Source organism: Cephus cinctus, unplaced genomic scaffold (genome assembly GCF_000341935.2).
Source record: "Cephus cinctus unplaced genomic scaffold, Ccin1 Ccin1_scaffold1080, whole genome shotgun sequence".
Taxonomy (NCBI): Eukaryota; Metazoa; Arthropoda; class Insecta; order Hymenoptera; family Cephidae; genus Cephus; species Cephus cinctus.
Genome location: NW_014333598.1, coordinates 1558 through 18816, shown reverse-complemented (window position 1 = coordinate 18816; position 17259 = coordinate 1558). Strand labels below are relative to the sequence as shown.

General features: G+C 39.5%; 1 protein-coding gene across 4 annotated transcripts in view; it reads left to right on the top strand.

The window, feature by feature from the left end:
- LOC107271995 (proto-oncogene tyrosine-protein kinase receptor Ret) overlaps nucleotides 1-17259 on the top strand; it is a 32190-nt gene extending 14931 nt beyond the window's left edge. For 3 of the 4 annotated variants that reach the window (XM_015748664.2, XM_015748663.2, XM_015748662.2), the window contains 18 exons: nucleotides 3786-4007; nucleotides 4913-5034; nucleotides 5208-5343; nucleotides 5419-5672; nucleotides 6397-6574; nucleotides 6667-6764; nucleotides 8752-9023; nucleotides 9241-9429; nucleotides 9509-9684; nucleotides 9955-10173; nucleotides 10478-10580; nucleotides 12515-12683; nucleotides 13871-14175; nucleotides 14677-14878; nucleotides 15076-15205; nucleotides 15468-15669; nucleotides 15745-15923; nucleotides 15990-17259. In XM_015748664.2, coding sequence (XP_015604150.1) covers nucleotides 3786-4007; nucleotides 4913-5034; nucleotides 5208-5343; nucleotides 5419-5672; nucleotides 6397-6574; nucleotides 6667-6764; nucleotides 8752-9023; nucleotides 9241-9429; nucleotides 9509-9684; nucleotides 9955-10173; nucleotides 10478-10580; nucleotides 12515-12683; nucleotides 13871-14175; nucleotides 14677-14878; nucleotides 15076-15205; nucleotides 15468-15669; nucleotides 15745-15923; nucleotides 15990-16405 — 3572 coding nt within the window. In that variant the 3' untranslated portion in view covers nucleotides 16406-17259. Of the gene's footprint in view, nucleotides 1-3785; nucleotides 4008-4912; nucleotides 5035-5207; nucleotides 5344-5418; nucleotides 5673-6396; nucleotides 6575-6666; nucleotides 6765-8751; nucleotides 9024-9240; nucleotides 9430-9508; nucleotides 9685-9954; nucleotides 10174-10477; nucleotides 10581-10773; nucleotides 10829-12514; nucleotides 12684-13870; nucleotides 14176-14676; nucleotides 14879-15075; nucleotides 15206-15467; nucleotides 15670-15744; nucleotides 15924-15989 lie in introns of all 4 variants that reach the window. The other variant, XM_015748665.2, reaches the window with a different exon arrangement.

Here is a 17259-nt window from a genome sequence, read left to right as displayed (position 1 = left end):
CGAAAATACTCCGACAATATCGTGTTACTTAGCCGCGGGTATAACAAACAGGGGATGTAGGACTCGTTGGACCGACATATATTACTACAGGGTGTTATAAATAGGTTGATACTCTTAGCAGAGCTCTTGTCACTTGCTTTTCACAGTAGCCGAGACTTGATTGGGACTCGTAGATAGGAGCATTACCGTAAGCCATCTTAATCCGTTTCTTTTACCAAAGAGCGGCTGCGTTTCACGGGCAAAAGCCAAGCCCGCGAGAATTCGAAAAATTTGAATTTAAAAATCGAGTAAAGAGGCGACGAGAGGATCAAAAAAGAATATACCTTTTCCGGAAGCTAGAATTCGCTCAGAGCCGGAAGTAGATATTTTATAGATAACAGATAATAAAAAAAATTTTTTTTTTACAATTTTGACAAAGCTGATAATTGGTACAGGATATACCTACGTGTCGCATAAGAGGGATGTTCAGTGACGTAACCGGGACGTTCAGCTAAGGAAAGATCTATCTCCGAGAGTCCTATAAGGATTAACACTTTACTACCCTAATAAAGTGGGGTTAGCAAGGGTTGTTAGGAGATAAAAAAAAGATGGAAAAACCGATTTCGGTATCGACTACTTTCCCCGTGTCACCACGATCTCACTTTATTTTTACTTTTCTCCGAGAACTCTGGACAGCCGAGCGGTTACGAAAATACAACGAGTCAAAATTATTGGGACGTAAAAGCCCCCGGGACGCGTTACCGAAAAATTTCTGGTTCCTGAGGGAGAGTATGAACTTATGTATAAAAGCGCCAGACCAGGAGCGTGCCAGATGAAAGAAAAAAAAAAAGTTTCCTGGGTCCTAGTGACATTTTCAAAAATCCCGCCACTCGTCCTTGTCTACTCTAATTATATTCCCAGACAATGGTTATTACGCAATTGGTAGGTTAAGAAATTATAATTAAAAAAACATAACTAATTACACATTCATATATCATGAAGGAAGAAGAATCATCCAAGTACAGTTCGTATCAAAGATTTCTGCGCGGCAGTTGAATATGTAAATAGCAGTGCTCGACACGCAAAGAATTCTGGATACAGTAACTAACTAAGGTCTGCTGGTCGATTGCGTTCAGTGCACATCCCGTGCATCGCACTAGTAACAAACTGCAACCACACGTGTTTGAAGTGCATATCTATATGCAGTTGTAGGCATGCGGTATATCTATATATGTATAACGTAGAATCGTGTACGTTCCACTGATGGTCGCATAGTTCAGCACCCTCGGGTTAACTTGGCTTTTGCGTGTCCTGCCGCTGCTGCTATCACCGCCGGCCACCCTTTTTAAGACCAACCCCTGTAGACGCTCGGGGAACGCATACAAAGTGCGTTTGCTTGAGGTGGACAAAAAGTTGGTATAATGTATTAGACTATAGGTGGCTGGAAGGTTCGAATATAGATTTTTCGCCTCGGTGCCTGTGTACGTATAGAAATTTGGTGTATACTGTATTGGATAATAATTTTCCTGGTATTTTATCACTATTTATATTCATATGGGAATCGTTAATAATGTTTTTTAGCATAAACACGTGACGGATTTGAGGTTAGACTTTTTTATTTCTGTCACAGTAATTCTGATGTTACGGCAAACTGTTGGTAATGGATTTTTTTTTAATTTTGAAAACCCTCTATTTTAGGTAGAATGACTTTAAAAAGTTGGGCTCTTTATTAATTTAGATATTACTTTTGTACTACGTGTGCCAGGGGGGGGGGTGGCGCTAACCCACGGTACATTTATATTATTAGAAACGTGATTTACGGTGTTCAAATACAACGTACCGTCAGTGTGGCGTGCTGGGCACCGAGTCACGTTCTTGGCGTGCATTAAAACTAATTACAAAAGTCGCTTAATCTTAATACGAAAATACAGGGATATTTGCAATAACGGGTGTCTTAAAATTCGTAATCGAACTCCAAGCACTCACGTAACCCAACCGTATTTCACTGAGGGTATTAACGAAGTAAAATACAAAAATCCAAGACTTTGATGGAAATTCGTATTTGGCGCGAAAATTTGAATTTAATTTAGCGCAAACGTATAAAAATAAATTACAGCGGGGTTAAGTGTAATATATTTATCGGAATGTTTTCATTGACGTAGTTTCACCTGAACCAACGTCGTTCTTGGGTCGCGGCAAGTGTCCGGTATTTTCCGCGTATGAAAATAAAATTCACGTGAAAACGGCCATAAATGTTTTCACCAAAGTCGACACGCGATCTTTGATTAAAATTAACTGCCTTGTAAATATCGATTAAATGCTCACCTTGACACGTGTTAGTTCGTTATACTTTGTTACACGTAGCCACACGCCAACCGGAACGTTGTCCTGGCATTGAACCTTATTTCTCGTTTGCGAGGTTCAGCTTTATACGCATACGCATGTATGTATATACTTCTTCGCAATGGGTTCGGTCAGTGACGTAGACGTACCGTGAAATTTTCAAGGTCCCGAATTGAAAAGTGAATTTCAAAAAATTCAATTTACATAAAAAGTACTGGAAAATATAAAAACGAAATATAAATCCACTCCACAGTGTTCGGATAGGTTAGGGGCAGTTTTTGAGAATTTTACTTGACCTTGATTTTTACAGGATTTTAGCTGGGTTAGGTGCTCGAGCACTTTGTTCGCACGCACTCATTCCAAAAATAGTAAAGCAACGCTATCACGATACTTAATCGGTGTTTTATCGCATTTGGAAAAAAAAAATAAAATAAAAATACGTTTGATAAGCGTTTAAGTATTTTGACCTTCTGGACGGTAAATCCTTTAAATTTGAATGGGTATAACGATCACTTTAGGAAATAAAAAAAAATGTCTAATTATCAGCACCATTCTTTAAGGTTTTTTGTTAGGTATAACATAAGACTGAAAGGGGGGGTATGAATTTCTAAAAAAAAAAAAAAAAAATGCAAAGGTCAAAACCTTTGCAAATTCAGCGCGCTATCACGCGTAGAAAATGAACAGTCAGGTAAATACGAAGGCGGTATAGCAATAATGATACAACCCCTAAAGATAGTGGGTAAACTTTCTTTGAGCTTGAGGGGTGGAAACGGCTTTCGGAAAAGGGAAATTTTCGGTGAAATAATGTGAACTCTGGCACGCAATTTACACCAACATGCCGCATTATCATCAGTGCCTTATCATTAATCATCTTCCCACGCGACGATAATAACTTTCACGTGGTGTCTACGGTATAGAATTTTGTTTGAATGCATTATCATTATTTTTGGAAAACTTTGAAGATGATACCTAATAAAGGGAATCTTTACTATAAACCCACGCCAAGTACTAATTGTCACTTTGACAGAGTCGTCAGGGTAGGCTGTTATCAAATTACTTATCAAAACTACCCTCCCCGTCATTAAGATAATACAAATAGGACGACCTATTAAAATTTGAAAACAAAAAATTCGACTATATACTTGCTACCTATATATATATTAAACCTGTAAGTTACGAGCTTTACGATATGTATACACGAAACATATTGCATACTTGATGTACTCTACCTACATATATGACAGTAACGTGTCCCCTAGGTATCAAAAAAAAAATGTGTGCCATTTCGAGGGTCTAGTCGGTTTATAAAATATATCGAGATATCAGTCACGATAAAGATAGCAAATGTCATTGGGAGATATGAATTTCGATTGAAAATCGATACTGACCTTTTTCATTGGCCAAAAAGCTTCCCCCGGCATATTTTGACATCAACTAACGTCATACGTCAATTTCATTTACAGCCCTTTACTTTCCACAATCGGATCTGACATTGAGGATACCTTATCTGACTCGCGACGGAGTCCCACCTAAGCTGAACCTCAGTCTTGTCAACCTGAGAACATTGCGCGAAAATTCGAGAGCTCCAACGTCGGTGACCTATCACATAGAACCAGCAGGGGAAAAGTTTGCAAGTATCGATGCCAAAAGTGGAATTGTCGTACTGCACACATTACCGAAATCAGGTGAGTCTGAACTAAACGCTAAATATATTTTGATTATCGACCAGCTGTATTTTAAATAAAAAATTTTCAATAGTATTTTATTTAAAAATTTATAAAGAAATTATATATATATATACCACACGTATAGTATATAAGAAACGTGGATCGTTAAAGGCTAAAGGCTTGTAGAGATAAAAGCCTCTCGAAAGCTACTTGATTCCAGTCGGCTGCGATACGAATGAAGTTGCGTGTATTAAGCCGCGCGTGATAATGGAATTGTATTTGTGTAAAATGACGGCTTAAAGGAATATTTAAATGACATTAAGTACAAAGTGCATAAGAAGTGCCACTCGCGTTTTTCTCTCGACTGCAGCACAAAGGAGGTAACAATTTGTACGTGGGTAATAGTAGCCACGACGGAATCGAATCGTCGCTGATCAATCGGCCATGTTTATTTATAAGGCTGTTGCGAGTTTCAGACTGTAGGGTCGCATGGTCGCGTCTGTGGCTCTTGTTTGGCCCATTGTCGCATACTACTATGGCAATTGAGAAGCTGTACGTTCCATAAATGTTATTTGTACCTTTCAACGTAATAGGGCAACGATACTGGGCTACTGGCAATTAGCATTGACAATATTTATTAAACAATGGAGAGCCGATTAGGGTATCAATTTGAAAGTAGCTACAGCGACTATGAACATACGTAATATATATATAGTTATAATCCGCAACTATAACTATAAGTGGAAAATTTATTGAACTGAGATAAATATGTTTTTAAAAATTTTTTCTTATATATTGTTATCGATGTATCGACGTATTACTGCAATTTCCTTTTTTTTACGCTTTTCTCTTGTTTTCTGTATTTTACTCTGTTCTTGGTGACTACTCGATGTAAAGTATTACTTTGTTATTCCTTTGGTCAGACGCACCGAGTGCAATTATCGTTCAGGCGAAGGAGCAAGGAAATGGCGAAGCTGTTCTTGAAATTAACCTACATCCCGTGCCGACGAATGGACAGAAGATCAATTGCAGTGCCTACGTGCAGGTAATGAGAGTCTAATTAACTCTTGATTGGCGGAATTCATTAGTGCAAAGTTTGTAAATTATATTCATACGTGGGTGCCCATACGCGAAAGGATGCTCGTAGTCTGAGCATAAAATTCAATTTTTGTTCACGGATTTCGACATAGTTTAATATGATCTTGTATTATTTTCCAGGACATGTGTTTCTGGAACGTATCGAAATACAGAATATACGAGAATCAGCCTATTACGTTACTGGGCAGGTTACGCCCCACGGTTTACAATAGTATCTGCTCGCACTACAACATAAGTGTGCACGAACTGTTGAACGGTGAGTTGGGTTGAAAAATTTTTTAAAAATTTTCCAAAATTATTTATCAACCCCAGATTCATTGTTTGTCTCCAGGTACGGAATACTTTCATACGATAGATGATGTTATCTACTCGAATGCCTCACTCGACCGGGACAGTCAGCATCTACCAGGAGGTCCTGGACCACGTGCGGACGTTAAGGTCCGTTGCGTAGCGTGGGACGGAGAGACTGGGATTCAATACGTTGTGGAGAGGAAGCTGAGCATCGATATTCTGGACCAGGATGACAATCCACCGATGATCCAGACGGAAAATAACGTTGAGATTCGTCTCGGAGATTTCACGGCTGTGAGTGACAAGATTTTCGGCATCATAATTCTCTACGTTACCCGTCCACAATTTTGAGTCTCTTGATACGAGTATTCCAAACTGACAAATTTAAAGCGGCATTCACACGGTTACTCTCTCCACGGTACTGTGTATAACGTACCTCGCAACCTCCATTACGGAGTAATGCAAAACGGAATGTTACATACTACCAAGCAGCAGATAACTTTTGACGTTGATTGGTGAAGCGCGATCGCAGCGCCACCGACGGTGACAATCGAAAGCGTTCGAAAGTGCGGCTTAATCAAGGACGCACTGTCGGAATAATTAAAGCATTGTTTAGGTGAGAGAGTTGGAGAGGTGAGAATGATGTGAAGGGGAGAGTGGCGGGAGGGGGAATGACAAAGGGAAGTCCTGAGGGAAGAGGAAAAGTGAGAACAGGAAGAGAAGCTTCAGGGGCTCATCCTGATTAAACCCTGGGATTTTGTTTCTCTTACGCTTTATTGCTTTCTCTCTTTATCCTGACTCCTAGTTATACCTAGTGTGGTTTTTCTTTTGAGAGGAAGAGAGAGAGAGAGAACTTTCCTCTGTTCTTAAACTCTCACACTATCTTTGCTCCTTTCGCGACTATTGTGACGGCATGACGTCACTCCTCCATACGGAAATGACGTGAAATTTTGAAAGACGCGCGGTGTAAACTCTGGCTTGTTACCTGTGAGAATAAAAAATTTTTTTTCACTTACAGGGTGACAGACTCGACAATTATGAACTTATGGTGACGGATGCTGATGCCATAACGAGTAATCAGTATACCGTTGAATTATTGGAGGATGTTCATAACGCCTTGAATATCACTTACAACATACTTCAGGTTGACAATCCAAAGGAACCGGAAGCTCCAGACTCGTCGGTCATTTTAACAAGTCAGTTGCCAATTTACTGGATCGATCAAGCGCACGGTATAATCGTGATTGAGGGTAATAAAAATTAATAAAAATATTTATTTTATTGTCAGGAATATACGCCAGGACCACTCTGCTACCTAAATCACCGTACAAGGTCATTCTACAGTTGAGGGACGAAACTCTTTTGCCCGGCTACGGAGAGAAATCGGTAAGCGATTTCGTTATCGGTCCAGATAATAAAAATTGTGCAGAAATTCCCAGAGTACCTGGGTATGAGAATGAAAAATGAAATACATTTGAAAGCCATTCAACCAGGAAACTATAATGGCCGCCTACCAGCACACCCACGCACGCCAACCCTTCGAGCGAAACTAAGTATTAATTCGCAATTAGCAACGCTGCGAAATCAACGCCGCGCCCAAGAACTTACTGCCGGCCAACTTCTAATTGTTTAATAACCACGTGGCAATGAAATAGAAGATTAACCGATGGCGCAGGAAGAACCTAATCGAATAGCGTTCCCGTACCATGCAGTCCGGACGTCGGTATCTCCGATATCCGGTACTTCGACAGTTTGTCGGTTTACTTGAAAATTTCTATATGCTCACTAAACGTGGAAAGGGTTAATTAAAATAATTATAAAGCCCACGCAGCGTCCGTGTAAAATTATATTTTAATTTTCGTTATCTGGTTTACGTTCAATTCTGTAACGCGTTGTATACGTGTATAATTTTCCGTATATTTCTTCCGTCTTGCCGCTTGGCTGCATCTTCCGGTCATCTCGCGTGCATTATCATCCCCCTTTATTAAAGGGAACAGCAACCCTCGGCAAACATTTGGACGATGGGTATCGCGAGACGAAGGGACGGGCTCGCATCTCTCTTGCAGTTATCTTCGCGCAGTTTGCCGTTGACAGTCTCACGGGATATTGATGGAATTAGAGGAAGATTGAAAAAAGGGGACGGTAGGAAATCTGGTGAATCTCCAAGAAAACGTTTAGAAATCGATATACGTAGAGATATTGCTGCTTTTTCTGATTCGCCTTTGAAATTCGTCAGTGTATGATAAGAGTCCACGAGACCGGCTGTCGGCTCGATTTTGGATTTCTGCGAGAATTTCATTTATCTCAATGAGAATCTCGTTGGATTCAAAAATGAAGGAAAAAAAATTGACAGATTTTTTTTTTGTTAATAACATCGATCTCATTGTTGCATATTGAAATTCGTTGACTAACCTTATTTCATTAATGACTGACAGGGCTAGATTTTTATTTTTGACGAATTTTTTTCTCATATTTATCTCTTTTTAGGATTACTTCCACCTCGATGACGCATTCCCAAATACGTATAATCAGTAAAGCGACGAAGTCGTTTTAATGGAGACGCTACGTAATCTCGCCCACGCGATGAACCAAGGTGGTTAAATTGAATTCACAAGTGCGAATAAATCTCAGGAATATCTGGCCAGCCGCCCACCATGGGATAATACGTGTTATATATATCTATAGCGGTACACCCTTAAAGACAGTATGGATTACGTTAGTCAGCAGGAAATTAGGGAAGCACAGACTGCGCGAGATAGCACTTAATCAATAAATAATTAAAGATTCAAGTTAAAAATTGCAAAATATTGGAAAATGAATAATTTATATAAAAAATTATTTCCCACGTAAACAAATTTTTCTCGAACCCTCCTCACCTGTCAAATCTTCGATAACGACCTTACGCAAACAACCCTTACAAATGAATCCGGTTAATCAGTTCTCAAATTGAATCCCGACCCCGTCCTCAGGAACAGGTATAATCTCTTATCTACTTAAAGGTCGAGCGTAAAGTTTCATCCATACCGCCACATAGAAACGGGGCCTTTAGGTTCGATTTGTCAGGCTAAGGTATCCCTTTATGAGTCACTTAGTCGCTCGAGAAGTTTCCATTGACGTTATTTACGTTACTCGAAGTTCAGCCGACCCCTGAATAAGTGCCTTGCATTATTCATCCCTCAGCTCTCAGACCCTTCGGCGATTGGATTCGCCATGATATTCTCTTTTGCGTTTGCCTGCAACAGACAAACCTTTTACGTCCAATGAAAATCACAACAGCATCCCGGCTAATTGTCCGATCGTTTGATCGAACAATGCTAACCTTACGGATTTGATTGATAATCGATACCTGATATAATTTTTTTCTTTCTTTCAGGTAAACATAAGTCTCTCATTCGTTGGACCGCAGCATCACAGGACTACGTCGACGACGGCTGTACCATTAAGAAAACCCATATACTTCCCATCCAACGTCAAGATCGCCCGTGTCTCGTCTCTGTACTCTCGAGTGGCTCAGCCAAACAGTAAACCACATTCGGGGATATCGTTTGCTTTGCGCGGATCGGATGCCTTCAATATCACTAGAGAAGGTGGGATTGTTTATGTTGCTAATACGACGATGCTGCGAGAATCTAATTCTAGTGTGACGTGAGTAATCGAATATATATATATATATACTATATGGTATAGAAAAAAAATATATATATATATAGTATTAGGCAGCTCAAACGCAACCACGTATAGGTACTTGAAATTGGCTTCACCATATAAATCAAGTGCACGGGCTAACTTCAGTTGGTACTTTTGAGCCACCCAGTACTGTATACACAAATTGCACATTGATCATATTATTTTTAATTTTTAGATTAAAAATTCAATGGAGCTTACGAAACGTTGCTGTATCCTCTACAAACCTATTGGTGACACTTGTCGATGTGACACGGCTGAGCAATGATTCTTGTAATTCGAATAAATCGATCAATCGATCGTGCGCTAACGCGGAATCCAGGCGCGAGTGCGAGAGTAGCTGCGGATTGGCAAGTGGGACTTTCAGGTAAACGATTAACGGGACATATTGGAAATCCATGGTGTCAAGTCGAATCGGTGTTTACACGTGAATATTATTTATTCAGAAAAGACAAATATGCCAGCGAGTGTGTTTGGAGAGTAAACAGTGCCAACAACCCACCTGCGATGTCTGAACGATATGAGACGTGCTCACCAGACCTGACCTATTGTCCGGATCACGAGTGCGATCATCTGGAACGGTTGGATTTTCGTATCTGCCCTCAGGATTGCATAATCGAATGTGAGTTTTGGTAAATTTTGATATTGCAAAAAAAAAAAGGTTTTTTTCGTTCATCCTCCGATACGTCCAGAACCTTCCATAGAATTTCTACGTCATTTTACTATGAGTCAGGATGATAGAGAAAAGAAAAATAAAGGTGAACTCCCACTCAACGTTATTGTCCCGTCGTAAAGTTACGGCCCTGGCCAATGAGAAGTGGTGTAGCGTAATACCGGAAGTTGGTACGGTGCGATTCGATCGTGTCTGAAGTCCATTAAATCTGTATTGCAGCGGAAGTTCATTTCGGTGAAACGAACAGAGATGGACGCGGCATACGAAGCGGTCTGGGGATATGTTCGTGCGACGATATGATACGGTGCACCTGCGCCCCGGAATCGGTAAGAAAAAGAACCGGCGGAGGCGGCGGTGGCAACGGCGTCGGTAAAGAAGGACATACAAAATTGAGGAAGGATCGCGAGAAGTATAATTTATTGCCAGGACCACACAAGGGTAGGTACATTATATACGTATATATAGAGTCACTTAGATTCGTGGATATATATACCAATGAATAATGAAAATTAAAATGGGTATGTAGATATGTTTTTATTAAAAAGAAAAATTACACAATGTGTCTTTGATGCGAACGAATTGAAATTTTTTTTTTATGGAGAGATCGGATATTGAATTATGAAAATCTATAAGAAATACGTTAAAACGTTTCACTTCAAGAGGTCTCTACTGTGCTTTCATGAAAGCCCTACGTCACTTTCCAGTGAGTTTAAATGTCCTTAATGGCCTTTTTTTCTTACAGTAACCAGCAGCCCCTGCGGTCCCACTTGTATGATCGGCGTAATAGCTGGTAGTTTTTTCGTTCTGATTGTCATCGTCAGCACGTTCGTAACGTGGAGATACAGGTGAGTCGACTAAGGCTACTATACGTATATATATATATATATATATATTTAAAGGCAGTTTCTAACGAACTGTAACGAAGCAGGTAGTTCCTGTGTAACATAATAATTTATCATTACAATGCACCGCTAAAGTAGGTGAGTCGACTAAGGCTACTATACGGCGGTCCCACTTGTATGATCGGCGTAATAGCTGGTAGTTTTTTCGTTCTGATTGTCATCGTCAGCACGTTCGTAACGTGGAGATACAGGTGAGTCGACTAAGGCTACTATACGTATATATATATATATATATATATTTAAAGGCAGTTTCTAACGAACTGTAACGAAGCAGGTAGTTCCTGTGTAACATAATAATTTATCATTACAATGCACCGCTAAAGTACCTGTCGTAGTTACACAAGTGCACCCCTTAACACAACATGTCGAAGGTGCTCGTGTTTAACATTGAAAATAGTCGTATTAGAATTGTTTACACGTCGCGACAGCTGCACCTGCTGCAAAGTAAACCCAAAGATAAGTACCGATCGCCTAGGCTGATAAATAATATCAGTCGTTTCCGGGGCATTTCTATGTGCGAGAGGCAATGTTAATAAATAATAATATTGACAAAAAAAATTACTAATGAACAATAGAAGTTAGCAAAGAGGCGATAAATGAAATTTGAAATAAAACATCGTGCACCGGTGGCTTCGTGCGGCGATATAGAAACAGTCCTTAAGGATATACCATAAATTGCGATGCACTACCGCATGCAAAAGCCATTAAGCATAGGCCGGCGATAAAACGTTTCCATGCAGCGCGTGTAGCCAGCCGTAGAATGGCTATAGATACGAAGTCTAGAGCATCGATCGGATATTGTATACGAGATGTGACAGTGTACTGCACGGGGAAATTTACGGTCAACTTACTCGAAGCGTTTCTCGTGTCAGTTAATCGCATCTTTGACACGAAAGTCTTGAAATTTCTTACGTGAGAGTGAACTCGGCTTAATGAGTATAAATGTATATATATAGCTACGTGCATAAAGGTATATGTAGAAACTTTAAATACTCTTGGGATTTATTCCACGATGTAATCGATATGGACGACCTACCTCAATTCACGTAGCTACCTTCCAGCTTAGCGGGATCGTTGTCGATGACACGCGACGTCATCGATCAAGTTTATATAGTGACTATACTTTGCGGAGTAAGCACGAGAGAGAGAGAGAGAGAGAGAGAGAGAGAAGCATAGAGAAAAGAAAATCAGATACCAGTAAAAAAAATAAAGTATATACTTTGCGGAGTAAGCACGAAATCGATATGGACGACCTACCTCAATTCACGTAGCTACCTTCCAGCTTAGCGGGATCGTTGTCGATGACACGCGACGTCATCGATCAAGTTTATATAGTGACTATACTTTGCGGAGTAAGCACGAGAGAGAGAGAGAGAGAGAGAGAGAGAGAAGCATAGAGAAAAGAAAATCAGATACCAGTAAAAAAAATAAAGTAATAAAATCCTGGCCAGATTCAACAATGCGAAACAGCCAAGAGAGGCAATTATAGAATTAAAAAGTTCGAAATTCGTATTCAGATGCATTTCACATAACTTTTGTAATTGGTTAGAAAGCAGATGAAGCATTCTCGTATTTCCTCCTGATGATATTTTCATTATTTTTTTTCTTCAAACTAAGAATAAAGAAATACACTCTTAAAACGACCCCGTGAAACTTTCTTCTCTTGGCCACGACAATCAAACCGATTGAATTTTAATTTGTAATCCGACCTATTTAAAATTACGTACTTTTTTCTTCGTTCCTGTTTACGAAGTATTAACTGATTAGATAAATTAGAAAACTACGTTACCGACGTTGGCAAGTGATGATGGTCATACGTCATTATTCAAGTGTCCTAGTTAACCGATCTGCTAACGGGGCGCTGCTGTCTGTTTCAGAATGGTGGCAAAGGTGATGCGTCGTGAATGCAAACACAGAACGGAGGGTGGAACAAACGGCTTGGGAATTCTACCCTCGGATTACGTGGATCGTGGAGATGGACTTCTGATTGGTCCCGATTCTCTCACGGCGGTCAATCGTACCCTGCTTCTACCAAAATCGTGTCCGGTAAGTTGATCATCTCACTTGTTAAACATATTATTACCCATGGTGGTACAAGGGACATTTATACATCTACGAGTGTCATTACGCTTTATCGTTACTACTCTACGTTAAAGTTTACCTAAGCACGTTATATCTAATGCACTGAGCCAAAGACATATATACTCTACGACGCATTGAGCTTTGTTCTAATCCATAGCAAATAGAGTATACTGTAGTACAATAATTTAATGGTCCTGTATTACCATTATTACATGTGTAATAGAGTTATTAGTACCTACAGAGGATAAAAAGTTGAATCCGTAGATTTATTATTTACATAAAAATATTTAAATTTTATACCATAGTATTTTTTTAAATATTAGATTTGAAAAATATTCATACTGTATATGGTACTTTCTTTCTTATAACACATTCGCGGTAACTTTATCGGAAAGTTTCAAGAGTGACGTTTGTATGTTAAATATTTCATCGCGCATGAGCTTTCCTCTTCTGATTTGTCATTTCACGCCGAGGGTAGGTAGATGAATAAATAAATAATTCAGAATTCATTCAGTCGCATTTCCTGCATCTCGTGTTAACGTCAGCTCTGAATGATACCAGGCTGTTATTCAGGCGAGCAGTTCGCTCGTTCATTCGATCCTCCCGCACCGTGCAAGAAGACGTTCGCTTTCTTGGGATCGGATCAGCACTTTGTTTCTTCACTGCGCTGCAGTCCATTCGTTACTCCGGGAGATAGAGAACTCTAACATTTATTACTTTATGGTTCACTCGGTATATCTTCACTTTTGCAAAGGATAGCCTCGTGCATGCTTATACATATACAGCTGTATGTCTACCTACACGAAACTTCGTGTGCACATATGTACGTACACGTGCAACAGGAAGATAACGACCCGCTGGCGCATAAATCACCCTCTTCGGTTTCTCCCCCCGGAGAGATTTTCTTAGCGGCGCCAATTTACGAGGACTCTCGAATCGTACGAAAGAAGCCAGAAAGGATGCAAGGATCTTATATACCTTTAGTGGTGGGTAACCGTGCGAAGCCAGACACGAGATTCATCCATTACGGATGGGGGTGTAAACGGAAATAGAAGACAAATGATAATATATATATATATATATAACAAATACAGATTTATGTATTTAATTGAAATTCTTTTTCTCCTATTGATGTGGAATTTTTTTTACAGCCTGATCCTAAGTGGGAATTTCCAAGATCAAGGTTAACGATAGAGCAGGTCCTGGGCGAGGGTGAATTTGGACGTGTTTTAAGAGCCAAGGCAATAAACATTGGCGACTGGTCTGGACCTACTACGGTCGCTGTCAAAACACTTAAGGAAGGTGCCTGCGCCTCGGAACTTTCTGATCTCTTGTCGGAGTATCAACTGTTGAAGGAGGCCCAGCATCCCAATGTCATACGACTTTTGGGCGCGTGCACGTCGCCCGGTGGACCAATTTATCTTATTATTGAATTCGCTGAATTTGGATCGTTAAGGTGAAGCTTTTATTTATTTGCTTTTAAATTGTTAAGTTCATAGATTTTATTGCATTTTATCACGTGTGCGAAATTATTAGAAAATATTTATCTCTGGTGCGATCGAAGATTTATCTCAGACTGGTCGACTGTGAGACCACTATCCATGTAAATTCGGAGATATTATTTCACTCGTGTGATATCCAAAGAATTCAGCCCGTGTCATACAGTGCAATTGTGCAGTGCATTCCTTCTGTCGTCGCAGAATGCATCCTTAAAGGACAATAACCCTCTGGACCATCTGTGAAATCTTAGTAATTACATTTTTCAGTCTTGACGACCTTTCTCGGTGGAAGGAACGGTACATATTTTCGCACAATAACAGAAATTGCAGTAAGAACGTATATACTTGATCGATGCAATTTAGAAATATTTTTTGATAAAAAAAAATGGTGCATTCTAGATTTTAGTTTAAGATTTTGTCATTTGTTGTTACTGAATTTATATTATTTCTGTGAATAGAAATTATTTGAGACGCAGTCGCCATCTGGAGTCGGAAGGCAGAACACCGTGCTCGACGTCATTGCTCTCTGCGTCGCCTTGCAACATACGCGAAGAAATTCAAGCCATCGAAATTTCGGCAAATTATGGAATAACACCACGTGACATCCTCTCGTTTGCCTGGCAAATAAGCAAAGGGATGGCCTATCTTGCAGACATAAAGGTAAATCACTTCTGTCCTCAATTCAATTCGAGGTTATCCGTTATAATTGCATGATATTGTTTACGTGATCTGATTCAAGTACACGTCATGCTGTTATCACGAAACACAATCAAAACTTATGACTTATTAGCCTTATGAAATCGTCCTGTAGTAATAGCCAATTTGTTTGTAATTTATAAAATTTCTTTATCGTACAGTTGGTACACCGAGATCTAGCGGCAAGGAACGTTCTTCTGGCAACTGGAAAAGTTTGCAAGATTTCCGATTTTGGATTAACGCGTGACGTCTACGAGGACGACGCCTACCTTAAGAGGAGCAAGGGACGAGGTAAATTTGTGAAGAAAAAATTAACGTATTAACCTTAATTCGGTATTTAGAGTATTATTTTGTGGAATCAAATTATTTTGATAACGATCAGCCAAATGCGTGTTTACCCTCGTGATTATAAAGAAGCCGTTCTGCGAATGATCGATGATAAATTATAGGTAACGTGGCGAGACTGAAGTTTACCGCGAGCATGCGATCAACACTCACTTTAACGAGCGTCCTCGGTCATGAATTCCCACGAACTCATCGATTTTTCTTCCAGTGCCGGTAAAGTGGATGGCGCCTGAATCCCTTGCGGATCACGTCTACACTAGCAAGTCAGACGTTTGGAGCTTTGGGGTACTTCTATGGGAATTAGTAACATTAGGAGCATCGCCGTATCCCGGAGTGGACGTTCACAATTTGTACAACTTGCTAAAGGCTGGTTACAGGATGGAGAAGCCGGCCAATTGTTCCTACCAACTGTGGGTATACTTATTCAGTATCGACCTATGACCTGAAACATATGAAAAATAAAAAATAATGCATTTCTAATGTAGGTATAAACTGATGATCTCATGCTGGCACGAGGAACCAGGAATGAGACCATCTTTCAAGGAACTCACCTGCCACTGGGAAAGGATGCTGGAGGATGGCGTTGAGTATCTTGACCTTAATCCTAGAACCGTTCACAATCAGGCGTATTTTGCATCTCTGCATGCACTTGACAGTCCTACAAGTAAGTAGTAACAAATATTTCTAAAATATTAAAAAAAAAGTTTTTCTAAATGATTATTGATCACAGATTCAGGAAGTGACGACACGAGTTATGGGAATATTAATATCCTGAAAACGGATGCTGTCAACTACCTGAGAAAACCTTCGGCCGAACCTGTCAGAAAGTGTGATAATATTGACAAACTTCACGCACTTTGGCAACAGCCAATAGCGTCCTTCCCAGAAGAACCACTGAAGCCGCCATACGTTAATGAGCAGCCAGCTAATTCAAATGTTAATCATTATGAAAGTCCTATCAAACTGAGAAATCCCAGTGTGACCAGCGACAATGAAAATAATTTGAAGACACCGCCCAACGAGAGGCCACAGTCTTACATTGACATGGAGGGTAACAAGAAGCCAAAGGAACAAGATTTATTGTTGTTCAATAACATTGACAAAAAAATAGAAAATGACGTAATGTCTAATGGAGCTGCTATGTAAATTATAAGATGCAAAAAGAGGGGAAAAACGCAGTATCGCTAACAGAGAATCCTAGTCAATGACATATGAAGAATATAATGTGATGTTCAGTGTGAACTAACTTTTAAGTCTCGCGGATGACGTTCACTTTGAAATTTTCTTCTCAATTACATGAAAATTTGTTTCTTCGCCGATATTTGGACGATATTGAAACGTATTCTTGCTTTGGAAGAAAATATAGTCGCAACGGAATAAGTGTGAACGGCGTATTTGCAACGACGCTATCGATGTGTGATAAGTGTACTGCAATGAACTTATTATAACCGAAATAGATTTTTTATGACCAAAGAACGCGGATAGTTGCTATTTACTGTCTTGCGCGAATACCAAAAAAAGGAACAGGAAAATTGTTAGTCGTATAAAATAAGAAAATACCTTATTCATATTTTTATGTATAAAATATCGTTATGTACTTAAGTAGTCAGATTAGCATGATAAAAACAACGTACTTGTCAGTCGTATACAGTGTAACGTTTAAGAATGTTTAAGAATTATGCATTAGTTACGTGTACAATTTTACTAAGAACAAACTCATTTTAATTGTTACTATTTTCCGAATAAGTTCCATTGACACATTGTGTGTGACCTGACGTCCCGGCGTTTGGCGAATTTTGAATTTTTTGGTATGATCTACGGTGAAACTTGCATTATATTCTATTCGGCTTTCTTCCCACTTATCGATGCATCTACGTTTTTTTTTGTCTCAACGAGAGATCCTAATTTATTTTTCCTATTGAACAAGGTTTAGTTTGCGAAATTCGTAATTACGAATGTTTAAGTGAAGCTAATGAAAAAAAAAAAAAAAAAAAAAAAAA